This window comes from Solea senegalensis, linkage group LG14, assembly GCF_019176455.1.
Source record: "Solea senegalensis isolate Sse05_10M linkage group LG14, IFAPA_SoseM_1, whole genome shotgun sequence".
NCBI classification, from domain to species: Eukaryota; Metazoa; Chordata; class Actinopteri; order Pleuronectiformes; family Soleidae; genus Solea; species Solea senegalensis.
Genome location: NC_058034.1, coordinates 2,589,170 through 2,612,628, shown reverse-complemented (window position 1 = coordinate 2,612,628; position 23,459 = coordinate 2,589,170). Strand labels below are relative to the sequence as shown.

At 38.8% G+C, this 23,459-nt stretch overlaps 1 protein-coding gene across 3 annotated transcripts in view; it reads right to left on the bottom strand.

Annotated features, from left to right (window-relative positions):
- The window catches only part of LOC122780680 (LIM domain containing preferred translocation partner in lipoma), a 147,498-nt gene that overhangs the window by 82,745 nt on the left and 41,294 nt on the right, over nucleotides 1-23,459 (bottom strand). For all 3 annotated transcript variants that reach the window (XM_044043820.1, XM_044043821.1, XM_044043822.1), the window contains 2 exons: nucleotides 17,649-17,848; nucleotides 2,798-2,895 (listed from right to left, as the gene is read on the bottom strand). In XM_044043820.1, the coding sequence (XP_043899755.1) occupies nucleotides 2,798-2,895; nucleotides 17,649-17,844 (294 nt within the window). In that variant the 5' untranslated portion in view covers nucleotides 17,845-17,848. The remainder of the gene's footprint in view (nucleotides 1-2,797; nucleotides 2,896-17,648; nucleotides 17,849-23,459) is intronic.

The following is a 23,459-nucleotide window of genomic DNA, read 5'->3' as shown; positions in this document are numbered from 1 at the left end:
TTTATTTATTTATTTATTTATTTATTTTTTAATCATAACTTCATCTTGCACAATAAACGAGTAAGGTAGTTAAAGTGATCTGACCATTAGAGGCCCTTGGTTTCCAACAGAATTCCCGGGAATTTCTCCACGGAATGACAGATATATTTTTAGTCTTCTGAACTATGCTGCAAGAGCGAGGAGACTTCTTGCAATTGCCTGCGGGGGCTTTTTGAGTTGGCTGGATCAGTGACTGCCTCGTATTCTAATGTTATGTGTTTGGACTACCTGTCACAATCTATTACAGACAAGGGTCTGCCTCCATTCGGAGTCAAGCTGCTGCTTCAAAACATCCAAGGCAATCACGAGCCAGGGGTAAACAAAGCAAAACACTAATGACTCGTCTCAAATCAACAAAAGGAAAAAAAGAAAGAAAAGTGTTTATGGCTGATAAAGAGGCGGATGAAAGGAAACATCGCCGTCTTTGTGATGTGGTGCATTTCTGCAGCAAAGGGCTTCGTACTGTGGACAACTGCCACAATGAGATCTGACTGCTCTGCACTTCCCCTCACCTGCTAAAACGCTTTCAGCACGGAGGCGTCATAATCCACGCAGCTCTGTCAGCTGCGGTGACAAAAACAAGAGAGTGTTTCTGAACTTCGTCTGAGCAAATGTCACTTTTTGTAATTTCTCCCCTGTGACGTGAAGAAATTCTGACTGATGACCGTCAGACATTTGGGCGCCTGCACTGACAGAGCTGTGCTCTGGTTGTAGGACACATCATTATTATTATTATTATTATCATTATTATTATTATATTAAGACGCCAACACAGTAAGAGGGAATTGAGTTTCACTGCCAGGACCATTTTCTTTTTATTAATCATCGATAAGGTTCATACATTCTTATGTTATTTCAGGTATTATCAATATAAACAATCAATAAAGGCGACTCTTGTGATTAAAATAAAGAGTGGTTTGAAAACATAAGGAAGGAAATGAAATGAAATGTAGTTCTGATTATGTTTTGAGGATTTCTTTACTTTTTTTTGTCTGCCTTTACATCAACAGTCACATTGTACATATATCAATTAAGATGTGTTTTTGTGTGTGTGTTGTGATGATTCATCCTGTTTATACTGTTGCTAAGCAACCCACCATAACATACTCAAATAGAGGGGGGAAAGTCCTGAAGCAACTGAATTTGCAACTCTAATCAAGTTTGTTTGTTTTTTGTTTTTTTTAATAAAGTTATTTTTTTCCTGTGTTGCCGTCCCTAAAGAACAACATGTTAGATTTGTGTATACACTTCATGTGCTGTGCATCGTTTCTGTATTTGTATGCTTATTTTGCTCCTGTTCCTGTGTATAAATACATTTAAGTGTATTAGTTTAGTTGGTATTGATAGTGAAACCTTCAATTACAAAAGCAACACAAAGATTATGTTGCAAAACAACTAATCCTTGTTCTTGAAAAGGTACATTCTCCGCCCAGATTATTACAATATTCTGTTTTTAACATGCAAACTGTAACAGTGAAGGTGTCACAGAGATGATCGTATGACGCACAAATTTGCTTGTGAAAAAGTGGATCCCCGTATAAAAAGTTTGGGAAATATTGTTTTATATAATACACTTGGATCCACGGTTCTCAAACTGTGGTACGTGTACCACCAGCGGTACGCCAGCTTCCTCTGGTGGTACTGGTGGAAAATCAGAAACACTGTTCTTCTGTGTATATACCAGAGTGTGTAGAAAATTAAACAAAATAAATAATAGTAATTAATGTCACCTTATCTTTCACTACATCTTAATCTAATGTCACTATACCAGTGTGAAGTATATGTGAGGAAGAGGGGGATGATGAGAGAGCAAATTATCTTGTTGAGAATAAATCTGACTTTGCTCGGCGTGTTTACGCCACTGTGTTTTAACGTTGGTGATAGTGGTGTTACTTCGAGAGCTCAATATTTTCTCAGGCAGTACTCGGTATAAAACGTTTGAGAACCACCGCCATAGATCATCTAACCAGAGTCAAATCTTTATCCTTTAATTGCAAGTGAGTGAAGACAGCAGTCCTGTTGGTTGCAGGGGCCTAACGTTCACTGCACCTTTTTTTAAAATAACTGTGACACGATGACAATGCGTGTGGTTTACATTTAATGTCACAGCACCAGATAAACGGACACACACACAACTAAATTCCAGGAGCACGGTCGTATAATGTCTATGTACACAGTTTATGTGGTTGCAGTGGTGAAGTAACACACATTGCATAACGTATTTAAATCATGCGCAGGCTTTTTCCAAACTTACAAAAGAAGTATTCATTTGGGATAGAAAACGGGTTAAATCAAATACGGGGCTTGGGGAGGGAGGTTGGTTTTCTTTTTTCTTCTTCTTTTTCTTCCTGCTTACACTGAACAAAGGAATGTGAAGCACTTGGAGGATTTCACAGCAGAGGTCAAGTGCTGAGAGTGTCGGTCAGATTGCAGAGGCCAGATATCCTGGGAGAGCCAGATGCCTGTGGCTATTATGACCAGCAAAGCAAAGGAAAGTGACGAATATCTGCCAATAGGTGTCAGCCTTCTATCCTTCCTGCTTCAAAGCTCTCAGAAGCTGAAGAAAGACTTGTTTTTTTTTTTTGCATGGGTCTTTTCAGTCTTTCAGACTGCAGCTATACGTCTCTGCCACACTTGGCTGCAACTCAAATGTTTTGTTCGACCTCGCAGAGCTCGCAGCCGCCCGTGCTCGTCTTCGCCGACTCTTAGAAAATCACTGACGTCCAAGAAAACGTAACACGACACCAGCATCGCTCACCTGGAAATCGAATGAGTTCACTGGCGGTGGAGGGAAGGAACCAGGGGGTGATGGGAAACCGGCTGACTCTTCAACAGGTGGTGGAGGGGGAGGGTAATCTGCACGGATGGAGACAGAGACACACACACACACACACACATTAAAAAACGGCTTATTAAATAGTTCCTCTTTTTGTCCGCATGTAAACTGCTGCAGCTCATAGTTTCCTCTTTTTATTCATATTTTCAATCATGAGCGGCACAGGTGCAGGAAAAAAACACACACAATGTAAATGTAATGTGTGTGGGAGTGTGCGTGTGTTTGTGTATAAATATATGACTGACTCTGCTCAACAACATTAATCAATAAACCATAAATAAATCCATTAAAAAAAAAGTATGAACATTACATTTCGCTGATCTACACGCAATATTAAGATGACACTTCTGGTAACAGCTGAGTGATTTTACACCAACTGTACATAACAACTACACACCAATTTATCAAATACTGTAATATTTCCATTTTTATCTTAATATTGTTAGGTACTATTGCATTTTATTCTCTACTTTTTAATATTTATTCAAATTCTTGTGCAAAATTAATTTAATTAAATTGGATGTCAGAGTGTAAGATGTGGTACAATGTTGGTCATAACATTCAGTGGTGATCCTGTCACCCACTAATGGACAAAAAACTGTAGTGGAAAACCTTTTAAAGGGACATTTATTTGTTTCTACCATGTATAAATGTCATCGTAAAACTTCAGAATTTTATCAATCGAAAGACTGAAAAGAAATTGTAAAGTTTCAACGTTAGTTTCTGGTATAAATTAAGTTGCATAAGTCATCAGTATTGACTGATTGACGTATCATGTGAACTGAGTCATTGTTGGTGAGGGAGCCTCAAAGAGTCATGACTCCATTCTGCAGAACTATTACACATTTCCTCATCGGTTGGCGCTTTGTTTTTATTTTCCAGCCGACAACTTCACTGCGTTCGACACCTTAACCACTGTCATTTATGTTGCAGTTACAGGAGGCAGCTGCTTAAAAACGGTGTCTTAAAAACAACTGTATACACTACATGTCCAACGCCAAACAGCTGTAGCAACTGGCTAACAGAAAGAATGAAGCATTTAGCTGCTAATTGGCCTGAAAGATTTCCTTCAGGGGGTTTGGTGGTGGAGACCAAACATGGTGGAAAAAGCCTTTGTGCATTTGTCACATGGATCCAAACATGAATCCAAATAAAAGCACATGTTTCTCTGTGTCTGCTGGATTAGAAGCAACTTCCTAATAATAGCACTTTATAGTTTGGCTTACTTGAAGCACTTACTTACTTCTAGCGCTTGTTTGTACCCAAACGTTGAAATGCACTTATTGTAAGTCGTTTTGGATAAAAGCGTCTGCTAAATGACATGTAATGTAATGTAATATCAGTGAAAATCACATGTCAAACTGAAGGCCCGTGGCCCACAACTGGCCCGCCAGTCTTTCCTGCTCCTCCATTGAAACACCACACAGAGCTGGAACTAGAGGGGGGTTATAAATGAGCTAAATGAGACACCTCTCATTTGTATTTCACTCCCTCTCTCGTAGCAAATTTCTAAAATACGCATATGATTACATGCAAGTATGTGCTGTTCTACTGAAATACAGCAGAGGAGGAGGAGATGAGGTAAGCACTGTTGTTGGTTAACTGTTGCATTATTGTACTGCTGATTCCAATGGAAAATCATTGAGAAATTATTTTCCACATCATTTACCGCTCTTCTAGATTAATGTTCTTTTGTGAGTACTCCAACTGATGCGTATATAACTTTGAAACAGTAGACCAGTGTTGATATTTAGCCCTTCTGCAGCCATGGGTAAATCAATGAATGTGTATATACAAAAGGTATCCATTCTATTCACTGATTAATATGACACTTCTGATTTGTTTCTTTATTTAATCAATAAGCTTGGTTTGTTCTGAATATTATGTTTATCGTCTGGCCCATGACTTGGGGGGCAGTTTTAAATTCCGGCCCCCCCTCTCTATTTGAGTTTGACACTCCTGGTGTAAATGATGATACAAGTTTGTTTCTTCTGCAGCAAATGGCCAAACAATGGTTTGAGTTTTCAAAGAATTATGGGTATAATCTCATACATCCTATAGCAGATATTTCCAGTTTGAACAATTTAAAAGAGAGAGTGAGTCAAAGAGAAAGAAGTCGACCGACACAAAATTGCAGCAATTTGGTTACCTAAGAACTGCTAATCTGGAGTAAGCACTCCAATCTCCCCCTTGTGAGATTGGAAATGTTAATTTTATGTTACAAACGGTTCAGCCTAGGTGTCCGCTCTGCCCGAAGAGGACGAACATGCCAAATTTGTACTTCTAAAGTCTACGCTAATCCAAGGATTGCGTCCGACCACATGTTTCGGACAGGATAAAGAGTTGCGTGCCAAATTAAATTCTGATTTGGCTTCTTACGGCACGGGACTTAAGACTGAATCATTTGACCGTGTACATCTAAGTACCAAACCAGACATGAGCTTTGCAAATTAAAGGCTTTCATGAGACGTAATGGGAATTTGTTCCAAATGCTGAGACTTTGATGAGTTCCGTTAAGAAATTCCATTTGCTTTCCATGGCTTTTATCTGTTTTCATTAGAATCTAATTGATGTCATCAATGTAGTTTATCCAGGGCAGCTGAACAAATTTATTAAAGCATGGCGCTCAGCTGCCTTGACATAACGGCAGACAAAGAGAGAACGTGAATAAAACTGGACACGTATGCGTCTTGAGGCTTACAAACAAAGCAGAACTTGCGAGCATTGCATTAAAAATGATTCCCTCTGGGTGGTTAAGGGCCTCCATGTGAATTGTTGATTTAATAACCTTGTGACCTCCACTAAAACTCCAGTGTAACAGCTCCTCTAAACCTCTGGGAGAGAAAATAAAACATGCCGCTCAACAACGAGGCTCAGCCCTGGTTCTCCCTCCCTCCCCCCTCCACCGATCTTTCTCTTTACCACGATACAACTCGCTTGTAACATGTGGCTTACAGAGAATTAAAACATTAAATTTCATGTACATTTCTATGGAACATCAAAGATGTTTTGGATTTATCATTTCAGGAAACACAAGGGTTGTAAATGTTTCAGAGGGGCATGTTTTATTGAAAAGGTCTTACAGTTCTGTATGTGGAACAGTGGGAAGCGAGACTTGGTGCCTGAGCAGGGGTCATTAAGCATCTTTGCTGAAAGGATTTCCCCAGTCATGTTCCCTCGCAGCCTTATTTTCCTTCTGACTTCACGCCAGTCATTCAGAGCTGAAAAGTGCTAATAAGCTAATGAAAAACACAATGGCTTGTGTTTGTGCAAAATCATTTCCTCTCAAAAACAGCTACTCCATGAAACCATGAAGTTGTTTGTGACTGACTCAGGGTCAGCGCTGTCATCTGAAAGACAGGTTTTAAATTAATTGGTTACAGAGTTTCTGTGATTTAATATTCCTGTGTGATAAAAAAACAAGACAAAACAAATCTGTCCTTTGGAAACACATTGCTGGTGACCAGATTATTTTTTCAATACAGCGTCCGTTCAAACGAGTAATTATGATTTTCACTCACACAACAGCTAAAAAATGGGACCTGTCCATAATTAGGAGAGAACTTCAATCACCAAAACCAAAGGAGTCGCAAGTAGAACTTCTGTAAACACTTATATAAATATTGACTGAATTTGACTGTTTCGTCTTTGCAAATTACAAAATGGAACTGTTGGAAACAGCATTTGAGTTCTCAAACTTGCAAAAGAAATAAGGTAGCTAATGATTTGGTGGTGATGTGCGGTAAAGCTCCCTCACAAATTCATTTAAATCTATTACACAGTGAATATTGAACTGAGCCTTGACTTAGAAAGATCACAGATCAAATTGCAGTTAGTTATATCTATCAGAAAATATAGCAAATGGATATTTTTCCCAAAATTGGTCAGACACACACTTGCTGGTGTCTAAAAATGTTCTTAATCATCAAACAGCTTAAAGGTTTGAAGTGAAAATAAATCATTTACATTTAACTCTTATCAGAAACAACGCAAGCACTGTGTGCGTGTTTGATGTCAAACAAACTTGATGACTACATTTATTTCTCATAAAACTAGACTTTTACATTCTTATTTGCTTCATTTGCTCATGCTACAACCATCAATGCAGGCACACTGGAACACTTGTTAACCAGCAATGATAAAAGTAATTGTTACACTTACAGTAAATATTCCATTCATGTACTTTACATTGAAATTGAGTTCCTCTGAGTTTGATGAACGATGAACCAAAATGCTTCAAATGTTAAGTTTTTAAGTTGTGTTCTCCTTGTGAGAGAAAAGTTTACAAAAAACGTACTACTCTTACTAAGGTTCCATTGAGATACAAGATCTCTTCTTCCAGGGAGTCCTGGTAAATCCGATCTGGACTGTAAAGATAGTCTCAGGCCACCTTCAGATTACCAGCCAGACTGTTCAAATCCAATTCAAATCTGGTGCATACATGCTTTTTCATGCATCAACACCAACAACAAATGTGTGTGTCAAATGTGTGAGAACACTCCGTATTGACGTGAAAGATACAGAAGATCAGAAATACAAAACTATCACAGTGAATTTGTGGTTAAGAGGACGACAATGTTGTGTTGACATACACTATGTGGACAAAAGTATTTGGCTACACCTGTCAAGTATTGAATTCAGCCGTCTCTGAATCTGGCCCTTATCTCCAATGAAGGACAATCTCAACTCTTCAGCATACAAGGACATTTTGGACAATGCTATACTTCCAACTTTGTGGTAAGTTTGTGAAAGGTCCTTTTTTATTCCAACACAATAGTCACAAAGCAAAGACTATAAAGACGTGGTTTGACTTTGTCTGGTGTGGAAGAACAGAGCCCTGACCTCAACCCCATCGAGCGCAATCACCTTTGGGACGAACTGGAGCAGAGATTGTGAGCCAGGTCTTCTCGTCCAACATCAGTGCCTGACCTCATAAATGCTCTACACAATGAATGGACACAAACTCACATTGAACCACTTTAAAATCTTGAGGAAAGTCTTCCAAGAAGTGTGGAAGCTGTTGTAGCTGTAGATCCATATTAAAGTCCTTTAAATGGAATTGAATGCATCGCATCATGTAGGTGGAACATGAATAGTAGAATACAGAACGCTGAGCACATCCGTGGCAAAAGCACTTGTATTTTATTTTTGTTAAGGGAAACCTTTTTTAAAAAATAATTTTGGTTTACAGAACGATGGATAGTTCATTTTTATTTATTTTTTCTCTTATATCAGCACTTAGCCAGTCCTTGGATTTAAAATTAAAAATAAAAAAAATAAAAACATATTTTCATTTCTCTTTATCCTAAACGTATCCTTAACAGCAGCAATGCTTATTACACTAAATATTTTTGATTATTGTTATTTAGCAAGGTAAAATGAAATGCTGGTCGCTCAAGAGAGCCATTGAGTAACTGTGGGATTCATTATCCGATTAGTCGACTAATCCTTACAATAACTGACGATTAGACTGTCAAAATAGTCGTTAGTCGCAGCACTGCACATCAGTCACTCATGTTGTACTGCCAGCTGATGTTGGAGCACATACTGTAATAGCAAAAACCTGATTTGCAACATCTCTCAGTGCCAAACATCCCCTCTGGCTCCCAACTGTTAAATTCAGTTGACTTGTTTGTTGAAAAATACAAACGCACCAGAGGTGCCACCACCGGAAATCAAACCTCTGTGGTGACAATTTCTAATAACTCCGAATCAACCATCATCTCGACCGCTCGGCGCTGTCTGTTCCGCACGCAGCTCTGAAGCCGTGCGAACGAGGCAGCGCCAGAGCGGCTTCTGTGCCGTGAATGAAGCCGACTCCATTTGTGACAACAGGGAGCTGAAAGCTCCGAGTGAGCACTAATGAGAGAAGCAGCAGGAACACCTACTTAATACGACAACTTCCCCTCTCTTTATTGAGCAATTACTTTTAAGTAGCTGCTTTGTGAACAAGGAATCCTAATCAGTAATTAAAGTTATTTGAGAGGCCATGAGAGATATAACGGGGCTATCAGGAAATAAAGTATTGTTAAGAGGATGATAAGGGGGAGGGCGCTGGATCCAGCTGTGACACCGGGGTGAATATTAAACTTAGTTTTTTATATAAGTGATTTATGGACGTTTCAAGTACAGAATATAACAATTGATTGGCAGCTGCGACAGTTAAACGCTTATAATCTTGCAGGTTTGAAAATAAGCGTCTTTAAGTCGTTCTGTTATGTGGTAAGGATTAGTGTGGGGGGGGGAGGGGGGGGATTGTGCAGTGAGGGTTAAGCATATGTTTTCAGATTTACATATGCACAATATTGTCAGAGCTACACGTGTGTAGGCAGTGGCCATCTGGCCTTCAAGGACTTAGGACAAAGGCCGGCACATGATATAACTGCCTTTTGCGTAACGCGTCCAAAGTGGAGAAATCGTCTCGACGCCATCAACGGAAGAAAGCACCATGGAGAACAGCGATAATGTTATGGAGATTTATACTGTTTTAGAAAGACACTTTTGCACACGCCGCATTAAAACACTATAGTAGTATAGTCACAATAATACGGTTTACATTGCATATTGCTGCTGTAATATCTTGCCTCCATTCCGGGTCTGTTCCTTTTTCTCTTCTCATTTATCTCAGATGATATCATATTGTATTATCTTAGATCATAGACTATAAACTATGACAAGGGTGCAATCTGAAGGAAATGGGAGACAGCGAGGTGAGTTTTGGATGGTAGGATGACTTTGGAACCAAGAAGAGGAAACGAGTGAAGGCGGAGCCAAGGATTAAATGGTGGAATCTGAAGAATGAGAGTTACCAGAAGACTGGGAAAGGGCAGCTAAAGTGGTGAGGGTATTTGGGGTATCCTCAGGACATAACTGTGTGAATGTGAATCGGCCAAAGTGACAATGGCCTTGTTTAGACTGCAGCCCAAATTGTAAATTTGACCAACTGTTCACATTATTCATTGCATGTGATCAGATCTGATCTGCATGTGTCCATATTGACATTGTCTACTCTTGTCTTCCACGTTGACTTCTATGGTTACAGGCCACGCCCCAGAAAAAGAACTAGTCTAAACAAAAATCTGTGGAGCCGTGGCACAAACTTTCTTCTGATCTTTTTAAAATATTGTCTTCCAACTCCAATTAACTTCCGTCTCTCCAGATCTACGTCATTGTAGTTGTTGCTTAATGTTGCATCAGTGTTTAACTTCCTGTTCGGTTGGTGCTGAATTCTGCTGAATTTAAGCGTTTTGTTCCTTCGTCTGGCAAAAAAAAAACCACTCGTGTGCATTCTACAGGAGCAACGAACTGATGGAACGACGACAGTGGAAGCAGAAACATTGACTCAAGAGGATGTGTATCACTTACAATGCTGTGACAGAGATGCTATGGGATGGACGCTTGAAACGGATCTGTAAAAATTAGTTCGGAATCACATTCGAAACCACCTCCATAAGTGGTTTGAATCAGGTTTGGAAAAAGGTTTTTTAGCTGTTCAGACTGCCAAACAGCTAAAAAGAAAACTAGATACTAGATTGGGCTCATCAAACTCTATGCTACCTGCCTCCTAAAATCTAAACAGTTCATCTTTTCATATTTTCAAGTGATTTTCTTTAAAACCAAAAGAAAATAAAGAAATTGGATCCTTTTTTTAATTCAGTAGTCAATGTTTGTAATCCTTTCCAGGCTAAATGAACAAAGTTTTTACAGTCCTCGGTGTCAGTTCACATGTCTTATCTTAGGTATTCTTTCCAAATGTGCTGTGGCGGAGGTTGTGAGCACATTGTTTTGACATAATTATGGACTCGTTTTATTCCATCTTCCGCTGGAGAGGAGCAGTTGAGCTCTGCTCGTAATTAGCATGATATGTATAGAAGAGTGATTTACGGCAGAGATGGAAGGGTGGAATTTGAGGTCTTTCGAGATGCACGTGTTTTAAGTGTAAGAGGAACTGACACAGGCGTCTGCTGCGTCGTCAGGAGAACTCCCATGGGAGAAGAATTCGAGATCAGAGAGAGTGAAAAAAACTGTGAAAACGACTGAATGGTTTAACACCAGAGAGAATCTTTTTATCGAAGCATTTGAACCAATGAACTGACTGAACGATTAGTGGCGTAAACTGTGGTGATTTTCTGAAGAGGGGTTCATCAAAGGTGCAGAGCGTTCCACTGTCGTTTTCTATAAACAATGAAAGCAGATTTTACAGCTGTGCTCTTAAAAAAAATAAAAAAAATAAAAAAAAGACGATTTCATTTTTGCCTTTATCATGAAAGCTTCATACAAAAAATGTTTCCAATAGAGAATGTGCCAACTTTGTGTGAAGATGTGTGGATTCAATCCTACTCATTCAGATTTGATATATCGTTTTGAAAGAACAGACAGGATGTGAAGGAAATTGTTTTGATAACCCGATTACCACGGAAGATATCAGATTTGAGACTTTTTTTTTTTAATATCAGCTTGCAAAGGAAAACGTGCTACAAAACAAATCGACATGCGCTTTAAAGTAAAAAAAGACAAATCACAAGATTCACTAATGTGCACACTGCGGATGGAATACAACAAGTAGTTGAGGTATGTGCTCCACTTAGATAAAAGTGGCCTTTGTGTAAGCTCAGAGCATAAGCCTGTGGTTTCTATGGGGACAGTGACACACTCACTGGTGGATTTCCTGTAAATTCCCCTGATGACACCCATGAGGGACCCTGACATAACAACCGGTAGTCAGCTTGCCTCTGGCCACTCAAGCAGGGAGGAATAAAAACAGCTTATGCACATGTTCCTATACTTTTTAACTGCTCTGAGCAAACGATTAGCCCATTTTTGGTAACTTCATATGAGTTTTGTTTTTTCTCAGACGTTTTACTTTTTTTTTTTTATGATTAGTCCACTACAAAGTTTGATAATAAGCAGCCAGACATTATGAAACCAAACACTACGCCATTGTACGACAGTGACTCCAGTGTTAATTCATTTAGAATTAGTTTTTGATTTGTGATTTTACAGTGTAACATTCTTTATTATTGACGAGTCATTGTCTTGGATAAACATCTCTGTTTCAGGTCATTGTGAACACACACTGAAAGCAGCTGTCTGACATAACAATACAAGACAAGACACCGAGTGTTCATAATATTGAATGAAATGTCACGTGCATTTACTAAAAAACGGCTAATGTAATAATATTAGCAATATAGTGACTGTACATTTGCCTTTTACAGTCAACAGACACTGAGACTTTGGGGGTGAATGACCTCGGTCCTCATTTAGGCTCCTGTTAGTCACACCGTCATATCACTGCAGCACATCTGAGGACAACGCATCAGCTGTTACGTGGTTAATGAATACCACACTGACAACATGACACGACGTGGCCCAGCGCGGCATCAATTAGTCAGAGACGCTTAATAACATAACAGAGACGTCATTAAGTGGCCAGTGCTTACAGCGGCTGAAACCAACTGACATCACTGTGACTAAAGCAGGGATAGGCAACATATTATATTGGTATTATTGATCAATCATTTCCTAAAAAAATGTATGTATTAATGTTTAACAGTGATTACTACAGTTGTCTCAAAAGCTTTGCCCATTTGTGCAGGAAGGATTCCACATCAATAATATGACATTAGAGGAGAGAAGCTCCAGTGAGTGCTGACCAAGTACAAACAAAAACAAAAAACATCTTCTCCAGGACGTTTGACGGAAAAGGAACAATAACATTTTAAACAATAAAATAATGATTTAGTGTTTGGGATTTTAAGAAAGGCCAATTTGTGCCACACTACATTTTTATTATGTGTTAGATCTGACAATAACTTTAAGGAGTTTCAAATATTTACCACCGCTGAACCTGAAGGTTCAACTATCCCTCTACACTTTAGAAGGATAGTTCTTATTGCCAAATATTGCACTGCATTGCATTGCCTTTGCAGTTATACCTAAAGTTCTCAGAATCTCTTTGGGGGCCGTTCACACGCAGCATCGCCTGCACGCACAAATGCATTAAGTTCAATAAAGATGAGCGTCAGACAAAAGCGCCAAACATCTGTTTACACATTATCTGTTTAATAATGTAAGCAGATGCGTCGCTGCATCACACAGAGATGAAAATATGTCAACATTTTGGAATGAACGGGAGCTTTTAACACGTCTTTTGACGGATCAAATAAGTAGGTCAAGTTGATCTCTGAAATAAGTTTTCAACTACCATCATCCACATGAAGGTGGTCAAGGAGAGGATGGCCCGGTTTGTTTTGGTTTGTTTTTTCATTCTTTCATGCACATTTTGGGGTGAGGGAAAGCAGTGGTCGTATTCATCACTGTTTTCTTTTCTCAGTTTAACACAGGGGTGTTCAGGGGCCACATACAGCACAATTTGATCTCAAGGGGGCCGGACCAGTAAAAATAGTAAAATAATAGAATAATAACCTATGAACAACAAGAACTCCTTTGTTTTTTCTCCTTTGTTTTACATTTAATGAAGGATAATTTTACAAAACATGAAATTTCTTGAGAAATATAAGTGCTATTTCAACAATATCGTGCCTAAATTTACTATTTACACAGCACACTGGATCTATAAAGGCACAAACATTTAGTCACGGGTATCTGCGGCATTTGACATAACGTTTAGATTAGTGTGAAATTTTAACAAATTCATCCTGTGGGCCTAATTGGACCCTCTGGCGGGCCGGTTCTGGCCCCCGGGCCGTATGTTTGACACCCCTGGTTTAACACATCCATTAATCAGGGACGATGCGGCAATTTCAACTCTGCATCCAAGTTATGCATGGATGTGACAGAAGCACAAGCCGACAATCTCTGGTTTCTTTAGTGTGTTTTTCAACCATTTTTAGATGCTGCAAGTAAACGATCCCTTACACTGTCTCGCACTGCACACAGTAATTGCATGTAACTAATTGTTTGTTTGCTTTTTCAAATCACTTAGAACAAAGTCACAGCTGTGACACTGCACTACAGCAATCATGACCTTTCTTCAGCACATGTACCAATGGGAGATTAACATAAACCCTTAAATCTGTTTAAGGGATATTTTCTGTAAATGGTCACCGCCTGAGACCGATATGTCTTTCACTTCCTCCCGCTGAGACATTAATGAGGACAAAAATCCCAGGTCAGACCGTTCTAACTGTGCAGCGCCCTGTCTGCACCGGCCTCTACCGGCCTCTTTGTCCGAGCAGTAAACACAGCCTCACACTGGCCTCAGCCAGACAAAAGCCACAGCCAGGCACCGTGCCAAATTTACTTGTTCCTAATTTTTATGCTAATCCTCTATTTTACATCAGGCAGTCCCCACATTTGATATAAAATATATTAAATACATCAATAAATGAATGAATGAATGAATGAATGAAGAGAGACCCAGATAATCTTTTCATAAAGACGTCTTATCTTTAAGAGGAGATGTCTGCACATGGCTTTACATATTTCAAAAAGCTGACAGCAGGCAATCATCAAAAGTTTAATGAGGACTAAGGCGGCTGGAACCCAACACTCACGATATTTGATCCACTTTCAAAAGATGCTGCTTTTTTTTTTATTTATTCATTTATTTATTTATTTATTTTTTAATAGAAGTTACTTAAAACAATAAAATAATGTTGAATTAAACATTTTTTTTTTTTACGAGCTTCCTCCAAATTCCCCAGCTCAATCAACAATGTAACATTGAAACTGTCACTTTACGGGGTTTAAGAGACACAATAACAAAAAGGTTGTAAGATATTAACAAACATATCATTAATAATTCATGTAAAATGAAATATTTTCAGTGCAAACTGCAAAGTTACACCTGCAGCTGAAGTGTCCCGCCACCATCCCTCTAATAACTCTTCATTAATCCTCTTAATACCCACACAATTTTGGGTAAATAAGACAGAGGGAATGTGTTTGGCTTAAATATTGTGTAGCAAAATGACTGTTTGGAATTACAAGGATTTAATAATAATAAGGCCACAAATCATCAGCCGGAAATTTTGTTTTTAATTTACAAAACCATCCGCGATTCATTTATTTGCTTTACTTATGATGCTTTCATTTTTTTTTACACTGTTTTCTTTGGTCATTTATCCAAAAGGAGTGCAACAGTGACCACCTGCTTTTAGAACGGAGAGAACATTTCACGTTTACTTTAGAAACCTTTAGAAACAGTTTGAGGCCTGGAACCAGTTTGACCAGCGATCAGTGACCATCACAACCATGAGAAATTTGATTCCGAGCAAATTCCTGCATGATTTTGTACACACAACTCAATCTAGATGTGTTTTTTTTTCTAGTCGTCTGAAATTTTGTCTCCCGACAGAAATGCTGCTTAGAAAGTCTATAAAAATGCTCCTTAACCTTCTCCCTTACTGAAAAACCCATTCATGTGAAAATATTTTTGTAATATTGAATTTGGCATAAACAAGGTCAAACATTCACAATAACCAAGATTATTATTTTTTTCCTTTTTGAGTGGAGGAAACTTTAAGGCCAAAATTAACAGCCTCTAAACCATATTTCCTTTAGTTAAGTAAAAAAATGTTTGTTGTTTTCTTTGCGCCACAGTAGGGGACAGCGCTGAAAAAGCAGCTGTCTAAGAACATGTCTTACAAAACGAACATCTGGAGCGGGAGACAGGTCCACAACTCAAACCACAAACCCCTACAGACTGCAGTGTTTTTAGCCCGACACTGTGCGTTCACTGCTTGCTTAATTTCATAACCGTTTCCCCTGTTTTCGGAATCTAGGGCTCTCAGGGGAGGTGGAGGGTTCAAGGTTGGAAAATATTCACATCACAACATAGTGTATCCAGCAGATGGGAATGTTTTAAATAATAATGAACATTGCCGGTTTACACTGGGCTGCATACAGTTGTGCACATCTGTGCTGGTTGTATTCTAAACACTAAGACACTTGACACTGCGTCGCTGAGTTAGTGTCATTTAAGTGCACCAGCGCATTTAAAATGTATTCAATATATAGTTCTAGCACTACTCGGCTCTACTCAACTTGACTCTACTCAGTTTGAGTATCAGGCACTTCATAGTAGAGCTGAAACAATTACTCGTATAAGTGATTTTTCATCATTAGAACAAGATTTCTGATTGTTTTAGCATATTAAATGTGAATATTTTCTAATTTCTTTGCTCCAGATAACAAAGAAATAATTAAATACTGAATCATTTTGGTTTGTGGACAAAACATGACATCTGAGAACATCATCATTTCCAGGTTTGATAAACACAGATCAACATTTTTTAACGTTTTCTGAGATTTTATGGACCAAACGATTGCTCGATTGACTCAATTATGAAAATAATTGTCAGTTGCAGGTCTATTTCATAGGACCTCCTCAACATGGGCAGGGTCGTCAGAGCACGGCTGCGTGAAACTGTCATGACGTCGTTTTATATGTGACACACAAACACTGGAGGAATGTCTGCACGCCTCCTGAATCAGAAAATATTAGGAGAAAACATCTCATAGCCATTTTTTCTGACAAATGTTGCAAATGTGACTTGATTTGTTTTTTTAATTTCAACATTCACTACAGTATTCACTGTTATTGTCTAAAAGCTGTAGTGTGTAACTTTTCAGTAAGTGATATGGCAGCAAAAATCAGCTTTGAATGTTGAAAGAGAGTTTTTTAGGTAAGGAATTAACCCTGGTTTTCTGAAACCAGAGTGAGAAATGAAAGTTGAAAGAGAACAGTTGGAGTATGAACCTAAAGTTATCCTGAAAGCTTTGCAGGCTAACCACAGACTCACCTGAGGAGTGGAATAAGTCTGGGGGCAACACTCGCAGTATATAACAGTCTCCATTATATATCTTATAATGGAGACTGAATGGCACCCCGTTAAAGCCTGAGTGGGTCTGCATCGGCACCATGATGACACAAAAACAACTGCAAAATTGTACTTTACGACCCACTATAAGACCTGATGCAAAAAAGTGATGGAGTTCTAGGAAAAAAATAATAATAATCTGCGATACCGGAGTGCATTAGTCGTGGGTGATTAACAGAATATAGAAGCAATAAGTTGACTGATACTGTGGCTAACTCTATAGCTAAAAGTAGGGATGTGTCCGATACCAATACCAATATCACAATCTACCGATACTGATTTTAGACCATTTGTGAATATATGAAGCAGTTATCAACACATTTGTGCTGAGTCATGTCAAAGACATAATTCCCCAACTGTGTAACAAACTTGACTCAGCTAAAATGCTTTTGCTGATTTTTATTTACATTTTTAATCTGTGCATAGTGGAGCATGCAATATATATAGAGAGAGAATTTTACATTTTTATCTGTCCAATATCCAATCCAGTGATTTTGACCAGATCCTGATACTGACCAATAAAAATATGGAAATTATTTTTTTCTACTTTTCTACATACTTTTAATGGCTTTGGCAGCTCTTGAGTTTGGTCTGAGCTTAGTTTCATAACTGCATATAACGTATAAGTTCCATCTGTAGTTCTAAGACTCAAAGACTTTAAACTTAAAGCTGATATTAAGCAGTAGTATCTGGATTTAAATATGCTTCCTTTGTGTTCATAATTTCAAATCTGTGGTATTAGGATTAAAATTATTAATCACAATGTTTTTTTTATTACTATTATTATTCAATTGACAGCCCTAGTTAGAGTGTTCTCACTTAATATGAACACACAGGTTAGAGTAGAGATTTCAAATCACAAGTTAATTTGTAGTATTGTTAGTAACTCAGTAATATTGGTATTTATTGTAGACTCATGGCAGTACCTGCAGGATCAGCGTGGGCAGGATCCCCCGCTGCTTTGTAAGGGTTGAACTTGGGCTTGGGTGCAACCATGGGGGCAAATTTCTTAGGCGCCTGCTGCTGGGAGATGGAGATGCTCGCACTACCCAAAGACGGTGTGGTCTCCATCCTGACCGCCACCTGACCTGTCTGGTCGTTACCGTTCCCTGGGTTCCACATGGTTCTGATGAAGACAGACAGAAGGGCCCATACGTTATCATGAATCACAACAAAGACACAACACATTTATCAGACTAGTAGTTCTTCCAAAATAAAAGGAAAGAAAGGTAGGAGGAGATTTAGTTAAACCCATCCTTTTCTCTGTCTTATAAATGATGTATACAATCCCAGAAAGAGGGGAAATAAAAGTTAACATAACACGAGAAGATCAAACAAACCACAAAACACAAGAAGAGAGAGCACGCAAGAGAGAGAGAGGTGGGACTATGACATTATTGTTTTCCCAAAGTAGCGTATGTGGGTGTCGACACAAAAACACAAGTGGCATTTTCCCACTCTGGAACTAAAAAATTGAGATTTGGGGCTCCCAAAATGCCGTTTCTATATGGATAAGACACCAAAACAACAGAGGACAGGACGTTCAGTGATTTCATCAGGAAGACAGGACACCCAGACAAAAGTCAGACTCTCGTTCATAAGGCCAAAAACGGTTTTATGAGAGCACAGTGGTCTTGATCTTTGACCACCACATTCTAATCGAGCCATCCTTGAGTCCAAATGTTTGTACAAGGCAAAATCATATTTCTGCTCGGTGTTAATACAATCAAATTCTACTCAGTTTATCTTTGAGTTAAACTGAATTTTCGTACCAAATTTGAAGAAATTCCCTCCAGACGTTCTTGAGATAACGTGTGAGATACAGGTATGGTAAAGTTTGGAGCGGTAAAGCCCTGGCTAGTGAGGCTTGCGTTTGGACTGAGAACAACGACAACAAATGCAACACAATGTGTTTTTTTTTTTAATGTCTCCAGAAGACATTAAACTTTGTATGAGAATAGACTGCAATCAGCTGACTGTACCATAGCATTTTACTCCAGTACCCCAAGGGAAGGGTGCCAAATAACAGAATGATAAGAGCTGGTTATTTTGGTAATATTCCTGATGGAAAATACATGACGTTCTGTACCAAACCGAACCTTTCCACTCGATGGAAACACAGCTATAAAGTATCTAGTGTATGGCTGTGTGTGTGTGTGTGTGTGCATTTCCCTTCACAGTCACTAATAATCTAAGGGTGAGGACTGAGGAGGCTACGTGTGAGGCACATTTTAGTCGTAGCCAATAAATGCATCATCATAATGACTGTCGTTATGCATGTGAAATGAATGAATGGTAGTATGACCGTGTCTGAGTGAGTGAAAACACAAAGCTGTGTGTTTCTTGGTCATGCGTTCGTGACAACATATACTTTCAGATTTAATGTTTCAAGTCAGCTTTTCTCCATCAACTACTTAACCCAACTATGAAAGCAGCAGTTAAACATAGTTTGTGATGTTTAAAAGGGGGTGCATGAGGTACTTTTGTCAGTGTTATGGCAGGACGATATATATATATAAGTTTATTTTATTATATCTATATTTTTCAATGAAATTATTTTCAAACATACTACAGGGGATTTTCTAAAAAAAGGCATGAGGGTAACACTGTGGGCCGAGGGTCTATGCAGAGCTTTTGAAAATTAGAGGTGGAAAGTGGGCATTCTAAAAGGCCCTGGTATACTTCCACATCAACGCACATCGTGTGCATGATTTGCTGCACGTGCAGCTCAGATTTTGGAACCACTCGCAAAGAGCGCGTTGGGTGCGTGTGAACAGTCTCACCACTAGGTGGAGTATAAGCCCCACTCACCAAGTAGAAAGTCGCCAAGGATAGTCATCTGAGCCTCGACCCTCGACCCTCAAACCAACTGAAACCGTGACCGTTTCATACTACAGGACCCTGACCCGCAAGTATACCAGGGTCCACGCAATGTGACGCACACGGCAAGTGTGCAGACCAGGGCCTTCAGTGTCACTAAGGGGGTAAATTATTACAACACCATAAACAAGCTCCACAGTCTGTCCGTCCAAAATTCGTGCAATAGTGGTGAAAGCCAAGGGGGCACATGACCTGGTATATAAGGATATGAAATCTCGCCAGAATATGTATTGCGTAGTATTTCGCAATAGCAAATTTTCAGCGACGCAGACAAATAAACGGTGAAGTTTTCGCAACTCTGTCTATTTATCCCAATTTTGGTAGTTTTGGAGTCATTATGCATTTTTTGGCAAATAGGAATTACTTGCATCAAATTACTATTTTATATTATATAATATTGGATATTATGTATGGAAAAATTGTAATTTTAAGCAAGACTGCAAATAGTGCAAAGTAGTGTAATGAGTACTATTAGTGTAATGAGTGTTATTGTGGTATAGGATTTATACTTCTGTGCAAAAGTCTTAAGCCACCACCAGCTTTGTTGTTTTGATGTCTGTCAAACTCAGTGATCACTGGCATTTGGACTGGTGTGAGTGTGGGTCTTATCTATTAGCAGACTGTCTGTCTGTACTTTTTTTCACAGTAGATATTTTGTCAACATTGAACATTGTAAGGACAAACACAGGATTCACCAGTGACATTCATTTAGGTTCCACTCCAGATTTAAGAGAGCCAGCATTGTGCTATTGTTCAAGTGTGAGAGTAGGTCACACCGAATACTGACACAAAAAAAGTGTTATTTTAAAAGTGCATACATGTCTCCCGTATTCGCTGGATGTGTTCCAATAAAGCGATTGAGAAATAAGTCTACTGAGAGGTCACTGTAGCATTGCTAAAACAACAGATTGTTGTATTATGGTATTCATTTGTTTCCTCCACCTTGACAGCATAAACACAGGAATGCTTTATAATACAATTGTTAAAATCGTATCTTATGTGTTTCAGCAGAGCTTTGATGTACTCGTCCTGTCTCTTTTCTCTCTCTGTCTCTCTCTCCATGTCACTCATGCAGACACACACTCGCACACAAACAACATGTCTACAGAAAAATCTATTTTAGCCGTTCAACAAAAAGTCTCACCTTATGACATCTACTTCAGCTTAAGTGTACACTTTCCTAGGAATGTGTTTGCTTTTCCATCGCTGTAACACACTGACGTGTACTTCACACAGCCTCTCTTCAAAAATGCACATCTAGCCCTATCCCAACTATTCAGATAACCTTACTATGTATAAAATAAAAACAAGGTGATGTACACCATGTCCTGACATGCGTCAGCCTGTCCACCACTGTAAATTAATGAACAAGGTCTGAGCTTGCGTTGTCTTCACTCGCATCCTTTTCTTCAAGCTCACCAGACCAAAAAAACCAGAACAACAAACAAAACAAAAAATAAAAAGTTTGGTGCCAAAAACAAAAGTGGAAAAACAACAAAGCACTTAAAAAAACAAAGGGATTTTCTAACAGAAAAAAAGTATTGAAAGATGCCGCAATGCTGATGTAACATCGATGATTTGCAAGTGTTCATGTAGCTGTCAGACGTGAGCTCACATCAGAGTTTCTGCATGTCACGAGCAAAGATGCAAATACATTACTGCATATTCATCTTTCTTTTGATTATTTCTATTCATTAGCTAGAAACATATAGATAGAAATGCTAATAGGTAAAAATATTTCAGCTATAATTTACTTTACACATCAACTTGTGCTTGTAGTGAAAAAAACACACACACACACAAAAGGAAGTTGTTGTAGCTGAGGACACAACCATCCACTATTTCACCATCACATCCTGAAATCACTTGAAATATCTGAACTATTTATACGCCGCTCTCTTTCCCCATCCTTGTTTTTTTTTTGTGTGTTTGTTTGTTGTGCATCGTTCTGATGTTCAGCTGTTTATTATCCACACGCCGACTGATACCGCGTTTATATTCTTTCTCCGAAGCACGGCAGATGAGCCCACGCACAATCATCTTTTAATATCTGCTCAAAATCCAGGCGCTCCTCCTGCCGTCTGAATGGTTCTCACGATTGATATTTCTCTCTGCTCTTAATGCTGCGATTCAGACGCCACGCTGGTGTCTCACACCCACCTGTCCCTTTCAGCACAAACGCTTTCATTTCTCAACACTCAAATGGCAAACAATGTAAAAGATGAATTGGGGGGGGAGGGGAGGAGGGTAGAAAGAAAAGAAGAAGAAATGATCTGCGCGTGTGTGTGTGTGTGTGATTCAGTTCATGTTGAATGGAACATTTCTGTCTTCGTGTAGGATTTTATTATTTGATGATGGCAAATAATTCACAGTGGGTAGTCACTTAATATAAAGGGGTCTATAGCGCACGTGAAAACCACTTAAATCACTTTGTCTGGCATCTTTTATGATTGTTCTTGTAAACAAGTGGTTCATTGTATGTGCCACGTTCTGGAGAAACACCAAAGACCTGACACACTGAAGACCTTGTTAAAAAAATCTTTCCACTGATTCATAGATTACTTCAGTGGTTAAAATCCTTAAGGTCACTTGCTCTTGCAAGTGCAATTTCTGAACATAAAATATTAATAATTGTTCAGAATTGACTACACTTGAAAATCAAAACTACTTTCAATCGGAAAATTGTCTCCAAAAACATGGGGGCACTCCGTCTACCAATTTATAAAGAAGAACAAGGACACACTTCTTTGAAAAGAAATGTTCTTGTAGAGTCTGAATGAACACCTCAGTCGCTTCAATTGTGCTCAAGTGGAGGCTGAAATCTCCATGACAGAAACTACAGGAGAAACTATCCGCATTGTGAAAAACTGTCTAGGCAAAAAAGACAATCTGATTTTTCAGCAGAGTATATGAAATCTATGGACATGCACATTGGGCAATGACGAAAGAATGAGATTGTGATCACATAAGACTTCTCCATAACATGTCTAATCCCAGCCTTTGAACACCAGATGCATTTTTTATGTGATTTATTCGCATGCTAGATTTTTGGAATCTGTATCTACTAGGTGTCAGATAGTAAAAAAAAAAAAAAATCACTATTGTCATGATTACTTACACTGTGGAAGGAAACACTGAGCATTTTTTTAATGAAATGATTTATTCACTCACTTATTTTGGTCCCGTTAAAGACTTTAAGACTAACGTACATGAAAAAAAAAGTATAATATCTCAGAAATATTAGCAATATTTGCCATTGATGTGTCGTTTTCTCTGCGGAGCTCCGCCTACAGTTTTGGAGTGCATATTTTTACGACACCACTGTAGAGATCCATTCATTGTCTACCACGTTATCTCAATGTTGTAAAAATTCACCACAGATGATTCAGCAATTTGTGTTTCTCATGAGACCCAAGACTTTGCGAGACCTCCCGATTCTGAGGACAGCACCCAATCTCTTTGGAACAAGCCATTTTAATTTCATAATAACTCCGAAGCTGTTAAATTAGGGTAAAAATCCAGCACAGTTCCGCTTTAAAGATGCTGCTCCTTCATGTTTTAAAGTACCAGTTGAGGTTTTTTGGGCATTTAATCAGGAAACCTTGTAGGCCCCTCATGGGTGGTGTTTCTGCAAGAGACCTTGGGATAGACCTAGAACTTGATGAAAGAATTACACACATCCAACTTTGGGATCCTACATGAGGAAATGATGCAGTTACTTATCCAACTACCCACTGCAACCTGACCTCAGATGAGTGGAGGACAATAGATGAATGGATATTAAGGTTTGTTTTTGTCAAACAAGTCCCATGGTAAGACCATGACCAAATATGGATTGGTACATCTTTGCGTGCTCC